The following is a 17,271-nucleotide window of genomic DNA, read 5'->3' as shown; positions in this document are numbered from 1 at the left end:
TCGACGTGAAATTGTTGGCATGATGGTGGAATGGATTTGAGGAGAGGAAAGGCCGAGCACGAGGCGATACGAAAGTTATACGGAAGGAAGTCATTTTGCCGATGCTTTGATCATGGATAGCTTAGGAGTTTTGATGTTTTGTCTGCTAGGTCACTATGGATGACCTTCTGGTCTTGTCAGTATCTACCTCATAAGTAGTTAGTTATACCAAGCGAATTTGCTGGTAAATCTTTCAATGTGAATCTTTATACTTCCGTGCATGCTGTCGATCAACAAAGGAGACGTCTGCGGTCGATCTCCCCAAGTGGTGCTGTGTGCAGCATGAGATGTCTCTGGGAGGAAAACACATGTTTTAGTCTGTATGTACGGGTTGCGAGACATCTGCGAACATTAAAGATTAGAACACAAGTCTCTTTGAGTTCGAGTTACTTGATGAATTATAATACCCTGAAGAGAAGAAATATATGTAAAGGAACACAGCCCGCTCTTGATGGTGAGCTTTGCAGGAGCAACCAAATGCCAATTATGTCAGACCTATTCCTCTCCTCCAACCTTATTGAGACTACTGCACTTCTTCACCTGCCCACCCGTAATCGGATCAAGTTCCTTATTCGCCTTGTCACACTTACCCTTCGGCCAAAGCCTTCCATCCTGCCCCTCCTGTCCCACGAAATCACCCGCCAGCCAAGTCGCACCATCAGACGCCGCATCCTTAGACCAATTACCCTTGAGAACCGGCATAGCGAAGAAGCAAGGAAGAGGAACACCGTTAGCCCACTCACTCTGAAGAGCTTTGACTTTAGCATCGCCGATCTTGCCGCCATTGTTTTCCCAGCATTCGACGGCGTTGAGAAGGGTCCAGAGGGGGGACATGTTCCATTTGGCCCAGACTTTCTCCATGGCGAGATCGCTGCCGACGCGGCCGGATGCGGACTTGGGCCACCAAGAGAGGATGTCGACACAGCGGTTGGTTCGGTCATCCCATGTGTTGTTGGGGTGGGTGCATCTGTTGATGGGGAGATCGTCTCGGATCACGACGTAGAAACCCTTGAAAAATATGGCCATCTGCCACAGAAGAGCTTGGTTCTTTAAAAATAAGTCTACATTCTCATGAGAATGGTATGGGGAGTGGCTTACCATTTTGTCGGACATTCGCTCCACGGCGCCGCTCAGGTCAGTGAGATCGCTATCCCTCAACCACGCACCATAGCCAAAGACCTTGATGGCCGGGTTATCAGCGCCTCCAAGCAGTATTGTCTTGGGGAGATCGGCTTGCGCATATCCAAAGTCACCGTACACTGAAGACACAATATCAGCAATCTTTCTCTTCCTCTCGACTGCTGCGGTCTTGACCGCAAAAGTCAGAGTATCGGTCGCATCAACGGCGTTGTCGTTGCCACCACTATAAAGCACGCGTTAGTATCTAGGTCGTGAGATGCGTACACTGTACTGGTGAAGGTCCTGATCATACTAGCTAGGCCAGAGATACCTGCGAGGGGACCACCAACACCGGGGAGTGGTGCGGCGATGGCGTTGGCCATGCTGAAGGCTGAACCGAGAACGCTACCGATGTTGATGGTTGTTTGAGGAAGACCGCTCTTGATGTCAAGGATAAGTCTCATCTCAGAGGCGGCCGCAAGGGGCAGAGTAATCTTGCTATCGTACTGTTGGTTGAGTGCCTTCATAAAAGTATGGAAGCTCGACATCGATTGGAAGAGGTAGTAAAGTCCACCCTTGCCAACCTTGTTGAACTCAGCTAGTCATAACATCAGTCTTGCGTTTCCAAGGTGTGAAGAAAGGATAACGTACCGCAAGAGGCCTCAAAGTCACATTGAGAGTTGGGCGTAACACAAGAGAACTTAGTGTGATCCTTCTTCTCAAACAAATTGCGATAAAGGTTCTGCGCCCAGTTGGTGTGATCCTTCTGAGACTTGATATACGCATCAGCCCACTGTTCAGCCCCAGAGTCGTACCAAAGCTTGGGCAGGTCTCCATAGTTGTCGTAGGAGAAGCCGGTGTCGCACTTCTTAAGGACCTTGTCTTGGAGGTCCTTGGGGATCGCGCCAATGCCGTCGAGATCTGGAAGGGCAGGGACATAACCGTCACTGGGAAGTATTAGTGGCTAGTTGAATTTGGGGTCGAGAGGGATACTTACGTAGAGTTATCGCTGGGTTGGAAGTCGATGCTCCAGATCATGGTGCCTCCGAAACAGTATCCACCAGCCCATGCCTTCTTATCAGCAAAGGTCTCCTCATCTAAGTGTTGTCAGTCAGGTCAGAGGACGGCAGGAGTTTTGCAGCCTACCATCATATCCTATCAACTGGTCGTCGAAGGCCCAACCTTCAAGCAAATTTAACTGATTAATTGTAAATCCTCACGCTGTTACGGGTTGTTTTAGGATATGTTGTTGATGTAATGGTCATCTGCTTATTCCCTAGTTTCAGGCGATCCTACCCCACGCTATCTGTGACATGTTTCTAGCTTACCACATAACCAGTCTATCCTATCTATTTATCTGAGCATCATGTAGTCATAGTCATTCTAAGGCTTCGAGGCTTATAATAAATTACATAAAAGGCAGCAACCTCATAGGCATCGTAGATTCAATGTTCAAACCAGCAACAAATCCAATCCTTGGTTATCCGCCTCCAACCTTAGGAGATGACCGCAGCCTCTACCAAAGGTGCATCCAGACCATTTGCGCAAAGCTTCTCCTTTACTTCCTCTGGAACGGGTCTGTCAAAGAATACACGCCTGACTTTGCCAGCTTCCATATGCGGAACCGAGCGGGAGATATCACCAACGACATCAGAATTGTTGCGATAGGCCTGCACGACAGTGTCGATCGGGGAGACGTACGCGGAGTTGACGTTGCCCGCTGACCCATCAGGGTTCTTCCGAGGGTAAACGGGATGAAAGATAGTGGTATATTGGCGATTGTCGTAATTGAATCCCATGAGCTGAACAGGAAGCTCAGCGAGGGTGTATTTCGTAAAGTTCTCAAGTCATTCCTCGGTCAACGTGGCGACAGCCAAGCGACGCTTGATGTAGAACCCAGAACTTGCGCGGAGTTCCTCATCAAAGTTCTTTCGGTATTGGTACATGATGTCGTAAACCTTCTGATAGTCCTGGTCTTCGATCTGAGACCAGCGCAGGATAGTCAAGTTAGACGAGAGCTGGCCACTTTATCTAAGGCGCTTAAATGCGGTATTAAGAATCGCATCCACGTCATCGCCCTTTTTGATGGCCAGTCGTTAGGCTCTTGTAATTGTCATATTTCGAGGTATCATCATCTCGTACTTGTGAATTTCGTCACAGATCAGGAAGGCGATGTCGGTGAACTTCTCCTGGAGAGACTTAACGAGATCGCAGACGTTGTCTGGGTCAATGAGGGGAGTCTCTCCAAGGCAGATGGCCACAGCGCAGTGGCCACCAGCAGCGTATGGTTCGAGGTTGAGAGGGTACATGATTGCTAGTATTGTGTTTCGAGACAAAATGTCGAGAACAGATAATATCGGGGACCTTTTAAAACCTGGGACTACCGACAGAAGGTGCCCTTTTATCCCTCACTATTGTATGATCCCTGGAACCACTGAGGGGAATGTTTAGGGTTAACATGGGTAACTATCAGGGGAAGCATTGGATACATCGTCGAAACCCATGTTCACAACTCCACCTGTTGGTTCGACCCTTTTGAATCCTTCATTCCATGACGTTCTATTCGGCTGATAACTTAGTTTTCAATTGTCATGGAAACTCTGATAGAATGGCAAATTCACACACAACCATGTAGATATAATTCTAAGCCGTTATAGTAAATGTGTTGGCACTTTAACAGTTCATTTCCTGGATTCGTGTGAGCTCTTGGCCTAGTCCCTGTGATTCATACAGCCCCATATAATTATATGATCCGATTCTTGGCCAAAGGATGTTATAAGCGAGAAATACTGGCCCATTTATAGAGTCACGCTGTCAAGGATGTCGTCGCTACTGTTAGATCAACGACCAACATTACTGCTTTGTCAATGGCCGGCAACACCCCACAAACTTGAGACAGTCGCCGTTTGTGTATCAATCTTGCCACTCAGTATTGCCCCAACTATGCAGGTTGTTAGGAGTGTCTTTGCAGGGGTATATTATTCAACTAGTTGGTAGTTATAATACAACACTCGGGGCTACTAACAGGTATAGTTTTTTGCGGCGCAGAGAAACAGATCTTAGGCAAAACCTTAAATTCTAGTTATAGTTTAGTAAGAACAGGCAGATCCTGAGCAGAATGCCTATAGTACCTTTAAGAATTAATTTCTATGTTAATATTCTGACTGTTAAATCTCCAAACAGTACTTAAGATATATGGGGCAGCAACATAACAGACAGAAAAGGATATCTATAAGTTGTCGACTACAATTCGAACAAGTTTTATCATTGTGACCTCACTGCATCTAATGCATCCCTCGCTTGTTCCCCGACATCCCGCGTGCAATCCACGAATTTCCCCCTCAGAGCCGAAGCCTTCCCAGAGCTAAGCCATACACAAGTCCATGCGGGCAAAGCAGCCTCAAAATGAGGTCTCTTGGCGCCTATCTTCGCCATATGCTCGATAACGTAAGGGGCCTCTTGCTTCGTCTTTTCCGGGAACGCCGTTTCGTGAAGATTGGTCTCTATCTCACCTGGGTGAATGCTGAAGACAGATATGTTGTTGTCCACTCCCTTCTCGATCTTCTGCACTTGATCCAGCTCGACTTGCAGAGTACCCGCGAATCTCGTGATAGATGTCTTAGCGCAGTTGTATGCCGTAGTCCAGGGGAGGTCCGCCTTGGCAGCTCGTGACGAGGTGTAGATTATGACGGCTTGGTTCCTTTCACGCATTTCTGGAAGGACTAGTCGGGTGAGTTCAACTGGTGCCCGGACGTTTAGCTCCATGATATCCCACCAATCGGTGGCATTCGTCAAGTGGAAAGGCTGGAAGATGTTGCTACCAGCATTGCACACTAACACGTCGACAGGGCCTAGCTGTTGGCGGAATTCGCGCACGAGGCGTTCTTGATCCTCCAACTTAAGTACGTCCGCCACGATGCCCACCACCTTGCTCTTGAGGGCCAAGCTCACGATTTCAGCTTTGGTTTCGTCGACTTGGCTGCTTGTTCGTGCCGTCACGCAAACGTTAGCCCCAGCTTGCGCCATTGCAATAGCAATCTCCCGCCCAATACCCCTGCCAGAACCCGTTATCAGAGCATTCTTGCCCGCCAGCGAACCTGCGAGTCGATCCGGGTGGATCTCGGGATAAATGCCAGTGCGGAGGGTATATGGTGACTGCATCATCTAGAATAGAAAAGCTGTTTGAAGTATTAACAAGAATGACAGTAGATTATTAACTGCTGGTTCTAGAGTTACATGATATACGAATCAGGAATAATATCATACTAGCGGGCGCATGGGGATGCTTTTCGGATAAGACTTGCCGGTTGGACTTCCCGAGTGGACTTCCCGAGCGGGAATTCCGGACGCCGTCATTCGCCGACCCCACGTCAATATCACCGGGATTCCCGACATGGCATTGAGGGGCCCGGGAACTCTTGTTAGTTGATAAATAGCAAGATATTATCCTTCATCAGAATATTTCTAGACCCATTAGATCCCGACATCACCGGAATAGCCGCTTTATGAAAATGACTTTTGAAATTTACATTCCAGATAACCTGACTTTCCAGGACTACATTGCTGTGGTTCAAACAGCAAGGGTCTGGGCAGATGGTTACGACAAAAAGGTATGGGGAAAGCTTTTGTGTGCATGCATACGTCAATACTCGAAATAATACTAATCAATCCTTTTTAATTCTAGAGCGAAGAGCGAATCCTCGCCGCTTTAGCACCAGAGGTTTCTGTCGACTACACGTTGATCGTGCCAGCATGGGGAATAAAGCAGTACAAGGCGGCCGAGTTCGCAGCCCTTTGGCTCTCACAGGAACACCTGGGCCTCAAGCCTTTACTGACACAACACCTACTTGCGCAACCATATTTCAAGAAGGTCACTGCCGACGAAATTGTGGTGGAGTGGCAGCAATTAGCGAGTCATGGGCGACTACAAGATGATGGCGAGAGCGCTAGGGATGCGTTTGCAGCAAGGATCAACGAGACCAGCGATGGGAGGAGCCATATGGAGCATCAATTTGTCAGGGTTGGTGGTCTCTGGAAGATCGCGAGGATCACACCATCTCTGCTTTATCAGACTGGGGACTTTATGCGTATTAGAAGACCAGCGGGTGAGCAGTAGCTATAGCGACTTTTGGCGGAAGCAATAGACGACCTTACCCAATGCCTCATGTTCTATTGGATGAAGCACAAAGACAGAAAGCGGCGACTGGGGACGAAGTGCCCAAGATGCTATTCCTCAGCGATACCTCGGAAAATCCGCTCATAGCGGCTCTATTCTATCCAAGTGGATTATGACGAATGCAGGCATTTCTCCAGATATGCATGACTGCTGAACTTTGGCAACTGCTTCTGGGATTGATGTACCAGTTCCCGGGCCATTTTAATGAAGACAACGCATAGGTATAACGTAGCGGGATGGGTTAAGGACAAAAGTAGACAAGTTGCATGAGTTTCTCCAAAGAATTCTGGTTGCTTGAGACTAAGTAGGTAGAATGAAACTAAAGATATCCCTCCGTGTAAGCCCATCAGTACCAGGATGATGGACTTAGATATCACGCATCTGCTTTCGACGAACATCCGAATCTTCCAGAGCAGACTCAACGTGGCTGTTCATCTGACTCGCAACTGACTTGAGGAAGCACGCAGCTAATGCATTTGCCGCCACGACTACAGAGATCGCAATCCATACAAACCTCCACGAGTAGGTATTGGCATGATCGTTTGCGGCGAGGACTTTGGGAATCAGTGACGCTGGTAGACCAGGAACATTTGACAGGGCAGTTGGGTTTCCGCTGTTGATGGCGCTCAGCACGTCTGGAAGCAGGCTTGATTGCCCTGCGGCTGCAAGAACTGAACCAACAGCTTTTGGTAGGGCAGTACCCATCTTGTTGTGATAAATGGATGTGAAGATGGTGATGCCGATGGCGCCTCCGAGTGCACGACCGGATACGCTGAGGGTTCCTGCGGTACCAAGCAAGTAGGAGGGGACAGAAAGAGATAAAGCGACCACTGGTGATGTCAGCATCAGCAAATGCTTCAGATAATGACAAGGGAATTCCTACCTGGGATGACTGTGGTGACGGCAGTTCCGCATCCAAACATTGCAGAGAACGCATAAGCCCAAGATAGTCTGCTAGGGTTCAGCAGTGCCATGAGGCCTAGACAGATTCATGTTAGAAAGAATTCAGACAAGGTGAATCGAAACCATCGTCAGTGGTGAGGCCAGTGACTTACCAACGAACAGGCTGCACCAAATAAGCGAAGCTACCAAAATAGTCCTGTACGACTTGGTTCGCGCCATCAACATGCCCGCAGGTAAACATCCAAAAGCTGAAGTTGCCAGATACGGAGTGAGGATAGTGGCGATCTTGACAGCATCCGTGGTGAACATTGCGGCAATCTGTTGGGAAAAGAGAATGTTGACGCCCAGCAGAAGCATGCCGTCAACAACGCAGACAAACAGCAGGATCGGAAAGTTTCGAGACACAAACAAGTCATGATGGAAGATACCCTGGCGCGTGAACAGCCTTTCGTAGAGTCCGAAAGCAACAAGACCAATGCATCCAACGATCAGGGTTGCAAGAACCTGGCTGGAGCTCCATGGATATGTGTTTCCTCCCCAGGTCAATCCGATCATTATGGATGCGATAGATCCCACGAACAGCATGATTCCGAAGTAGTCAACTTGTGCGAACAGGTCATCTAGACGGGACTGCTGTCGGCGTAGGGTAGTGGGTGGAGGATGGTAGAAGCAGGTTACCAGGACAGTGGTGGTGCCATAGACAAAGGCGTTGAGGTAGTAAGACCATCGCCAGGTTTGGTACTTGACGAAGGCGCCTGCACCAAGAGTACCAGCAATCACAGCACAGCTGGCCAGAGTCTGGGAGAAACCCATCGTCCATGGACGGAGTTTGTTGGGAGTTACTTCTTGGCCCGCAGGTACACCCATGATCTGGACAAGCGAGTGTCAGCACAGGCCTTTATGTGTGGGTTATGATGAGAGACTAAAGATGGGGTCAACTTACACAACCTGCATTGGCAAGGCCAGTCAAAATATTGCCGATGATGATAGTTGTTATCGACTGTGCTGAACCAGAGACCACGGAGCCGACAATACCGATGATGCTCGCTATGACTATGAACCATTTCTTGCCGAATCGATCGCTCAAGGAGCCCTTATCATAGTCGGCTTTGGATCTTGAGAGCTAGCATGGGAATCAAGAACTTACGAGGACCGGTCCAAAAACTAGAGTCACCAAAAGGTTAGCATTCGAAATCCAGGCTTGCTTGTCGGCGCCTCCCAAGTCCATGACTTGGAAGTGAATGATGGTGTTGGTCTATGTTAAGATATGCCGTAAGTTCAAACTGTCACAAAGACTGTCAATGCCTGAACGGTAGAACATACTGTGTTGGCTATAGCAGCGCAACAGTTGGCCATGGACAGAGCGAACACGGCCATGAGTGTCTTCCAACGCACGTGGTAGCCGCCAGCTGGCTCCTCCTCGACTAGCGGTGACGCGTTTGGCTCTAGAGTCACTGGCATCTCATTATGAGAGATGGAAGCTTTATCTCCGTCCTCCATGCTGTATGTAACAATGCGGATGATTGGAAGTGGTGCAAACAGAGGCAGGGGTAAGTAGCCTGCATTCAATTTTGCATTCAAGGCGGTTGTTCAGTCTATATACAACTTGGGCAGTATGTCCATTGCGTGACTTGTTTCGTTCTATCCAACCGGAATGTCCGAGCTTCCGGCGGAAGACATCTTGCACTGAACTCCAGGAACTTCACAGACAAAGCTGAAGCAGATCTTGTGATTTTGCGGGGTAGTAGGTACTACGGATAGACGGCACGGTCATTTCCCCAGAAGTACAAGGCGGGGGGCAGCATTAGCGCGCCTTTTCCGGGGGAATTGGTCTTATTGCTGGTATGCTATATCCAATTAGTACAACTAACCTTTGTGTGCCCCGGATTTCCCGCTGAACCTGGGATATCCTGGATCACTCGGACGACCCGACTCAAAAAGGCATCACTGCGTGGTGAACGACGATATAGCCACCAACCATCACTTAGATAAGATAACATCTATGCTAGACTACTTCTAGTTTCATTGGTGAATCTCGTCATCTCGACTAATTCAGCTGTGCTTGATGAGCCGTCGACCTTGCGCCCTTGGCCAGACCTCACTCTATACATGGTGTTATCAGATAGGCCTTGCGTGTTGCTCGAAACTCTTATCGGCCGTCCCGCTGTAGACGAGTTGTATTGGTGGCTTCTGGGAGTGGCATCCACTGAGCTTTGCAGTCTTGGAAATGTCTTGAGCATCAATACTCGAAGGTTTGGCATGCATGCGCACCAGATACCGACATTGAGTTCAATGACGGACCAGTAGCATGTATCAAAGCTATCCCCTGCGGCTTGGATTAGATCATGGTGATTGAAGCTGGGAGATGACTGAATGCTTACATGTAGGGTTGGAGGAATTGCCAAATGCTACTAGATAGCGCAGCCTGAGGATGCTGACAACCGTCACACTAGGAGAAGAGTCAGTGGCCATATCTCGTAGAGCCTGGATGGACTTCTGCTTACAAAGTGCCCACGCCGAACATTGATGCAACTGCAAGCTTCCTCTTCCATTTCATCTGGAGATGAATCAGTTGAGAAATTGGGATTGCAAGCATCCAGAGATCTAGGATAATCCCAACTGCAGCAATGGCCCATGCTAACCCATTGATCCCTATGCAATGGCCCTTATGCAGTTGATCCCATCCCTTCCAATAGAAGCTAATTGGCTGGCATTGAAAGAGTGCCAGCAGATCAAAGATAACCATGCATAGCACTGCTATTCCAACTGTTCCCCATATCAGCCTTTGAAGGTTAGCGCGATTCATCATTGAGACTTTTGGTTAGAAGAGACCTTCGAATGACAACACCGGGAAATATGCGTAGGTAAAAGAGAAGAACGCAGATCTTGGTTGCGAAAACGTCTGTGGCGTAAAGGGTTTGACCGGCGTAGAGGAACTTGGGCAGTTAGTGGCGACTTTGGAACGAGACTTTGGGATACCAACGCATAGGTAAGATGTGATTGTATCAGGGCTAAATCTCCACGCATCTCGCCCAAGGCCATTTCCAGAGACTAATATAATTATGAGTATTATGATCAATAGTTCAAGGTTGGGGGATGATACATACGACCATGCAAGCAGACAATCGAGTTACCTAAGTTCACCAGCTAATTATGACACTAATAAGTACGTGCAATCGCATGACAGTATGGCCAAAGATTACTTACAAAAGCGCCCGTGATAACGTAATCGTCAACCTGGAGTCCAGGCCCATATCGTATCTTTTCAACAAATCGAAGCCCAACTGTAACCCCAGTAATTACAATTAATGTGATGGTGAGGATATTGAACTGCTCGTGTTTGTCGCGAATGGGGAAGTCACATGCCACCGAGGTCAAATTTATCGTGGCTGCAAACTCAAATTAGTACGTAAAAATGACACATCAATATTCATTTGTTACCAAGAGCGTCTCTGGGCAGACAATGACTCTCAACGCATGGTAGCACGTCGTCTTTGAGCTTTGGATCAGTGCAGAGACATGCTGCGTTCGTCCCGCAAGAAGACGCTGAGACAAAATCCAGAACACAGCTCTCCTGGAATCAACGTGTTAGCGTCTGAGCCCTCCCGTCGGGTGAATCCACGTACCGCGCAGCTGGGAAGCTGAGTCAGAAAGTTGGAGAGATCACTGCAAAGAATCTGGCTCATGAACCAAGCCCATGTCACCAGCAAAAGCAACGGATGCATGGTTCAGACGCCGTACCGCAATGGCATGCAGGAGACAGGGTCGAGATCTGGAGAAAGATTGCTCAAGGCGACATGTTGATCGCACTTTTCACGTGCTTCAGACATTTGAGAATCCTCAGTCTTTTAACTTCTCAGTTTGTAATAAACCGAGTCAGGGGAGCCGGCTCCTTTCCTCCGTGAGCAGCCATCACAAATTTCTCGTTGCCAATACGCTAGCAACAGCGACATCTCGGGTTGACGCCACCAACCCCACATTCTAGGGGGATCGACACAAGTTATGGAGTCTGGAGCTGACTCTTGCTGACGGGAATAAACAACCTTCCCGTTTGAGAAATTAAACTCCAATAGTCGCGAAGATCATGTTTGACATTTTCAAGACTTGGCTGGACGTTTATGGTCAAGGCTTTGGTTCGCCACGCAAGTCGAATCTAGATGTTATCATTACATAATATTTGCGATTCAAGATATTGTCTTTGCTACCTTCTCTGTTAGATAACTCAACTAACCTTGACATGCGTTGCCGCAATCAGGGGCCAGAGATAAACATAGTAAATAGCACTGTTAACTCGCAAATGAAAGGATGTAAAGTATTCTGGAATTGAGCACGCGACCCGGGCCGCCAGTTCATGCAGTCTGCCTTCTCTTACAGGGTCACGTTTAGCTCAGCCCTGGGTTCGCCCCCTTCCGACGCAATGGCACCCTATCACACGTTCATTACCACTAACTGCGATCATGCCATTTCCGTGGATTGTGATCAGCCTCAGGCTTCTTTCTCGAATCCAGTCTTTTTTGACTGCTAGACTACCGACTTACCCGGACGGGGCTTCCCAAGCACTAACCCGACAGATCCTTGCTACCAAGCTAGCATATCGGCTAACTAAACTTCACCGATAGTAACGGAGGCGAGCTCGGCTTAAATCTGGCTGATGAACAACTACCGTTTCCTTTGTTCAATCATGAGCATTTGGTGAAACCCGAGCATCATGGAGATACCGGAGAGGCTCAGGTGATATCGAAAGCACTTCGTCTATACAAGATTGAATCGGCCCCTCGGGTTTCTCATTGATGATGCACTGCTCAAGAGGCCATACCTGCTATATAGAGGACCCGTGATTCCTATACAATCGAGTTACTTAAGGTAAATGATCCCTTGAATTAAACGTGACAGTCTATCTACCTCCATGTCCTAGTGATGAAATGCAAAAGGAAATCGCCTCTATATAGTAATAACGCAATACAAAAAGAAATCGCTACCATGCTAATCCATCTGTCTCCGTTCATACCAAATTCTCTGATCACGCTCTAACTTGATCTCCAGAATCTTCGCATATGATATATCAGCAATAGAAATCCCCTGTATGATCTCATTGCTTAAAAGCTCAAGGTAATGCTCCGCAAGCAACCTTTGATGTTTCACCTCCTCTGCGTCAATATCATCTTGATACCGCCTGATCCGTGCCGATATCTTCTTGATAATACCCTCCTTTGTATCCTTCTTATCCTCAAGAATACAGAATTCACGACGCCGTGCTCGAAGTTCGTCTTCAGCATCTTTCTCTACTTCAATTGCTTGGTCGCTTAGTTCTCGCAGGCTTTGACTGTGCTGCTCCAGGGCAGCTTGTGTATCGCGTGAGAAGGACTGGGCGAGGTTTTGAAACTGTTGGAGTTCGTTCTGTTTTGTGTCTGCTTGCAGGACGGCGTCTCTCCATTCTTGAATCGCGGCTTCGTGAGACTCTGATGCTTCTGATCGCAGGGCGTCTATCACTTTCAAGTCTTCTCTTTCGGTTTGTAGATGGTCCTCATATTCTTGGAGATTATTGCGAGCTTCTTCGAGACGACGAGCTGAAGCTGCGATGGCTTCCTGAAATATGGTTAGTTGTTCTTAGGGAAAGGTAACTAGATGACTCACTTCAAGTGTTTGGTTATTAGTTCTGTTGCGATTTGTGTTTGGTTTCTCCTCAGCATCGTGGTTGGTGTTGCTGTCATCAACATCCATCTCCATGTCAGGGTCCAGTTCGATCTCAGGTTGAGGTTCATGTTCAGGCTCGGGCTTTAAGTCAGGCTCAGGCTCAGGGCTGATTTCAGATTGGGCCTCAACCTCAGCCACATTGTCAGCAGTCGGCGATCTGATTTCGGTCCCCCGCTTCTTCTGGCGCGACTGTGTGTCTGGCCGTGGAGGTCGCGGAAGTATCACCTCGTCGTTTGAGTGTTGCCTCTTCCTCGTTCGAGAAGACGGTCTCCCGCCATCAAGCCCATTATGAGTAGATCTCCTCCTGTTCGCTCTCTTGTCATGGGTATACATAACCCATTCCAGCGCATTAGATGACTGCGTTGATGTCAAAACCCAATCTCCCTTCTGGGCCATTAGCCATTCAGTCAGCTCAGAGAGTGTGACATGATGTTCATCGTCACACGCGAATTCAACAGCGGTAACAAGTGGTGCCAATGTGTGTTTATCTAGCGACTCAGGTATCCGGCCAGGAAGAAAGTCCCAAGGCCACTGGCCACATGCTTTGTGGATATGACGCAGTTGTTTACAGACGGCCCGAGAACTTCGATTATAAGGCTCAGGAATAGGTGCTTTCTCGGATATTGAAGGGCCTTGCGATGACCTTGGGCTGGCCATGTTGAAACCTGACCGCCGACGAGCCTGACATGCGTGACGTGGGCGAGCGGGGTGGAAAATTGGCTTGTCTTGCCTTATCTTATCTTATCTTATCTGGTGACCCGGCAGATCTTAGTTCCGGCGTGGCCTCTCAGCGGGGCTCCTAAGCTTATTGTTATTTAGCCTCCTTCATCTTCCCAGTACTGAAAATCTAGGGTAACTAGTACTTAATTGCTAATTAATGTAAAGCCAGACAGTATCACAATTGAAAGAGTTTATATCAGTATATCCTATCCAGCTCTAAAAAATATAACTCGACCCAGTTTATCTTTCTAAGACTATAAGTATTCTTCACTCAGTCATATAATGCGAACGTTATCTGTATTACTATCGACAAACGATAACGTTCTTAGACACATTTTGGTCCAAATGGCCTTTATATAGGACCGAGTCAATTTACAAGCTGTTAACAGACCCATTTCGTAAAACAAATGGCATGGTTTGACGGGAAGCGCCTAGTCCGAATGATACAATGTCGTATTTAAAGCACGAGTTGACTGGGTAATGGCAAAAAAACTCCGAGCCCGTGCTGCAGCTACGGGGATACTAGGGTTAAAATAGAAGGTCAAAAGGTGGACTCCGCCCTTGGCAGTGATTGCAACGGTGATATGCGCCAGGGTTAGAGCGGACATATTGACTATGATGGCAGCTAGGAGTGATAGTCTGTCTTGCTGAGCGTAGTATGTATGCCAATCAATTGTTCAATCCTGATATAAAAAGGGTTAAGCTGCCTCCATAGTGTCCATAGTGCTGTATAATCCTTCTGAATTGCCAAGATGCTGTATAAAACGGTAGTATCATTTGGCCTTGCCACCATCGCCCTTGCTCTTCCAACAGACAGGGATAACAAGGGCCCCGGGTCCAGCAACTTCATCGTCGCGCTCAAGCCAACTGCCAACGCCGACCTTGATCTGCACGCTCGATGGGTGTCGGATGTGCACGGACAAGCCCTTGCCCGCCGTGGCGTCGAGTCCAGTGGGATTGACAAGACGTTTAGTTTCCCTGGTTTTAAAGGGTACTCGGGCTCGTTTGATGAGGATACTATTCAGATCATCAAAGCCAATTCCAGTGTAAGCAGATGAGCATATCGGATGAATGCGTGATATTAATTCGGAAACAGGTCTTGCATGTTGAACCAGAACAGACCTTCACTATCGCCTCACCAGTCACACAGCAGTCTCCTCCCTGGGGTCTCTCAGCAATTTCCAACGCCAATCCCCCATCTTCAAAGGCCTCGTACACCTATGATTCGACAGCCGGTGCGGGCACGTTTGTCTATGTTCTAGACAGCGGCATTTACCTCGAGCACGAGGAATTTCAGGGCCGCGCTGTTTTTGGTGCAGACACGTCAGGTGTTACCACCAAGAAGCAGCACGGTACGCTTGTCGCTGCCATTGTCAACGGTGTCACATACGGAGTTGCCAAAAAGGCGACTGTTGTGGATGTGCAAGTTCTGGGCGATGATGGCGGTTCGTCTAGTGGTGTCCTGGCTGGTCTTAGCTGGACGGTCAACGACATTGTGTCCAAGAATCGCGCTGGTAAGGCTGTGATTAACATGAGCTTGTCAGGAGGCAACTCGGTCATTCTCAACGAGGCGGTACAGAAGGCGATTGACGCCGAAATCCCTGTCGTTGCAGCCGCAGGGAATTCAAACGAAGACGCTTCAAAAAGCAGTCCCGGGAACCAACCTAACGTGATAACCGTCGCGGCCAGCAACAAAGACTATCAGCGATGGGCTCACTCCAATTGGGGGCCAGCTTGTGATATCTTTGCTCCAGGTGAAGAAATCACATCGGCTTGGCCCACGTCTGCTTCGGCTACCCGCGTTGCAAGCGGCACGTCAGAGGCTTCTCCGCATGTCGCAGGCGTTATTGCCTATCTTTTTGCACTGGAAGGATCGCGTACGCCAGCTCAGATTTGGTCTCGACTAAAGGAGCTGGCGATCAAAGATAAGATCACAGATGTCAAGGGGGTTCCAAACCTATTGGTATACACCGGGATTGGCAAATAATACATCTTGTATACTTAAGACCTTTTATACATTAAACTTGATACATTTATTAAGATAAATAAGGTCTTTACTTCTTGCGCAAGACAGCAAGTAAATGATCTGCACATCCAAGGTATTCTTCTTTCTCAGAGTACTCTTTAAACAGTAAATCCGCCCACTCCTGTACGACCTCACTATCAGCATCAATGAGCTTGGCGTCGAGTCCACCACCAAGAATGCCCTCTGTAGAGCGAAGACTGATGAGCTCTGCTACGTCAGTAAAGTAATGCTGAAAGAATCCACGTATGCTGCCACTGTCCGTATGGAAGGATTGCACTTCTGCCTCATTGTTCTCGTTGAACCTTTCATAACGGCCGTCCGCAAGCTGGTCACGAGGAACGAGTATTAGTGATGGCTTCAGAGGTAACCACAAGTGTGTTACTGGGAGGTGATCTGATTGATAACACGTACATAGGCAGCATAAAAGTCTTTCTGTTTGACAAGCCTCGCAGGATCGCGCATTGCTACGTCCCTAAGGTGAGCTTCTTTACTGACGAACGCGCAAAAAACGAGTCCCCCCTGAGGCTTTGCGAGCCTGAGAGCGTTCTCGACCGCCTTCTTTCGCTCAGTCTCCTCCAAGAGATGATAAAGAGGCCCGAGGAGAAGGACGGCGTCATATGAGTCGTTGGTTAAAGGAACTGCTTGCAAAGCGTCACCGACACTGATGCTCGCGAGAAGTGCTAGGTTCTTCGCGCTTGCACTGCGCTGTTCCTGCTCGAGTTCTGCAAGACGGATTAGGTCGGGACTGAGATCGATGAGATCGACATGATGGCCCTGGTCGGCAAGGGCAAAGGCTATCTTTCCCGGGCCACCTCCTATATCTGCGATACGTTTACACTTAGTATCAGCAGTCTCGGAGGTATTTAGAGCTTGTCGAATAGCGCGCAACGTAAGCTCACGCTCCATTGGGTGGGTCGCTAATCGATTGTTCTCGTAATCAGCGATTTTACCATAACGGTCAGCAACAGCTTGGCGAGAGGTTGGCATTTTTATAACAGGCAAGAAACATATAATTATGAGCTTCTGAGAAGTCGCATTAGGGAGAGTTTCCATCTTTAACGCAGGCTCTCGGCTTCATAAATACCTCATATACCTCATCTACGGTCTCGGTGGGGTTTAGGACTTGCCCAATATAGTTTAGCGAGTTCGATGCAAGACAAGAGATGAGCTAAATGCGAAGAAAGGAGCTATAGTTTTAAGTACAGGATGATGCCAGTATAAGAGATGTTCTCCTTATGCTAGCTGCAATAATAAGCTGGCCGATCTTGACGGACTGTTCAACAACGAAGGTGAGATTGTAGCAGAGGTCTACGCCAGTAATGCCACTGCCTTGTTAGTCGCCACTATCATGAATAGAGGAGTGTCTTGTCGCAGTGTCCTAAAGGTTGTATTAAGTTGAGGTGAGGGCGACGAGTATTTTGCCTGTATGTGTTTTTTTTTTTTGGTGTTCTTTACCTTTGTGGCCTTGAGGCTGAAGCCTCTTTTGACCCTTCAAACCCTATCACAGGAGCCCGTAGGCTAGTGCAGGTCACTAATACTAACGCCAGTCACACTGAGGACTTGTTTGCATCACAGTTTCCCTTTCAAGACTTAT

The 17,271-nt window shown here is 48.2% G+C and overlaps 8 protein-coding genes; 2 read left to right on the top strand and 6 right to left on the bottom strand.

The window, feature by feature from the left end:
• Window positions 1-534: 534 nt before the first annotated feature.
• On the bottom strand, window positions 535-3,467 carry FFUJ_10243 (related to chitinase; the record flags this gene model as incomplete). XM_023569004.1 has 9 exons in its annotated part: window positions 535-1,086; window positions 1,138-1,402; window positions 1,444-1,756; window positions 1,810-2,105; window positions 2,156-2,255; window positions 2,305-2,356; window positions 2,679-2,960; window positions 3,030-3,183; window positions 3,301-3,467. 9 exons carry the CDS (start codon window positions 3,465-3,467, stop codon window positions 535-537), a joined length of 2,181 nt encoding a protein of 726 aa, XP_023436279.1.
• Window positions 3,468-4,422: 955 nt separating this feature from the next.
• FFUJ_10242 (related to peroxisomal short-chain alcohol dehydrogenase) lies at window positions 4,423-5,319 on the bottom strand (the record flags this gene model as incomplete). Its single annotated transcript, XM_023569003.1, has 1 exon — window positions 4,423-5,319. The coding sequence occupies one exon, from the start codon at window positions 5,317-5,319 to the stop codon at window positions 4,423-4,425; it is 897 nt and encodes a 298-aa protein (XP_023436278.1).
• Window positions 5,320-5,669: 350 nt separating this feature from the next.
• FFUJ_10241 (related to scytalone dehydratase) lies at window positions 5,670-6,274 on the top strand (the record flags this gene model as incomplete). XM_023569002.1 has 2 exons in its annotated part: window positions 5,670-5,768; window positions 5,843-6,274. 2 exons carry the CDS (start codon window positions 5,670-5,672, stop codon window positions 6,272-6,274), a joined length of 531 nt encoding a protein of 176 aa, XP_023436277.1.
• Window positions 6,275-6,700: 426 nt separating this feature from the next.
• Window positions 6,701-8,737, bottom strand: FFUJ_10240 (PEP5-like protein; the record flags this gene model as incomplete). XM_023569001.1 has 6 exons in its annotated part: window positions 6,701-7,164; window positions 7,218-7,313; window positions 7,390-8,107; window positions 8,181-8,330; window positions 8,385-8,492; window positions 8,561-8,737. 6 exons carry the CDS (start codon window positions 8,735-8,737, stop codon window positions 6,701-6,703), a joined length of 1,713 nt encoding a protein of 570 aa, XP_023436276.1.
• A 500-nt stretch (window positions 8,738-9,237) lies between these two features.
• On the bottom strand, window positions 9,238-10,962 carry FFUJ_10239 (related to integral membrane protein PTH11; the record flags this gene model as incomplete). XM_023569000.1 has 8 exons in its annotated part: window positions 9,238-9,563; window positions 9,619-9,686; window positions 9,742-9,944; window positions 10,086-10,288; window positions 10,345-10,384; window positions 10,445-10,626; window positions 10,679-10,811; window positions 10,864-10,962. The coding sequence occupies 8 exons, from the start codon at window positions 10,960-10,962 to the stop codon at window positions 9,238-9,240; spliced, it is 1,254 nt and encodes a 417-aa protein (XP_023436275.1).
• Window positions 10,963-12,220: 1,258 nt separating this feature from the next.
• Window positions 12,221-13,588, bottom strand: FFUJ_10238 (uncharacterized protein; the record flags this gene model as incomplete). XM_023568999.1 has 2 exons in its annotated part: window positions 12,221-12,823; window positions 12,872-13,588. 2 exons carry the CDS (start codon window positions 13,586-13,588, stop codon window positions 12,221-12,223), a joined length of 1,320 nt encoding a protein of 439 aa, XP_023436274.1.
• Window positions 13,589-14,403: 815 nt separating this feature from the next.
• Window positions 14,404-15,638, top strand: FFUJ_10237 (related to alkaline protease (oryzin); the record flags this gene model as incomplete). XM_023568998.1 has 2 exons in its annotated part: window positions 14,404-14,697; window positions 14,748-15,638. 2 exons carry the CDS (start codon window positions 14,404-14,406, stop codon window positions 15,636-15,638), a joined length of 1,185 nt encoding a protein of 394 aa, XP_023436273.1.
• A 67-nt stretch (window positions 15,639-15,705) lies between these two features.
• Window positions 15,706-16,664, bottom strand: FFUJ_10236 (uncharacterized protein; the record flags this gene model as incomplete). XM_023568996.1 has 2 exons in its annotated part: window positions 15,706-16,002; window positions 16,089-16,664. The coding sequence occupies 2 exons, from the start codon at window positions 16,662-16,664 to the stop codon at window positions 15,706-15,708; spliced, it is 873 nt and encodes a 290-aa protein (XP_023436272.1).
• Between the last annotated feature and the right edge of the window lie 607 nt (window positions 16,665-17,271).

The sequence above is a fragment of the Fusarium fujikuroi genome, chromosome FFUJ_chr10 (assembly GCF_900079805.1).
Source record: "Fusarium fujikuroi IMI 58289 draft genome, chromosome FFUJ_chr10".
Lineage (NCBI taxonomy): Eukaryota > Fungi > Ascomycota > Sordariomycetes > Hypocreales > Nectriaceae > Fusarium > Fusarium fujikuroi.
The sequence above is the reverse complement of the archived record's forward strand: the minus strand, read 5'-3'. Positions and strand labels throughout refer to the sequence as shown.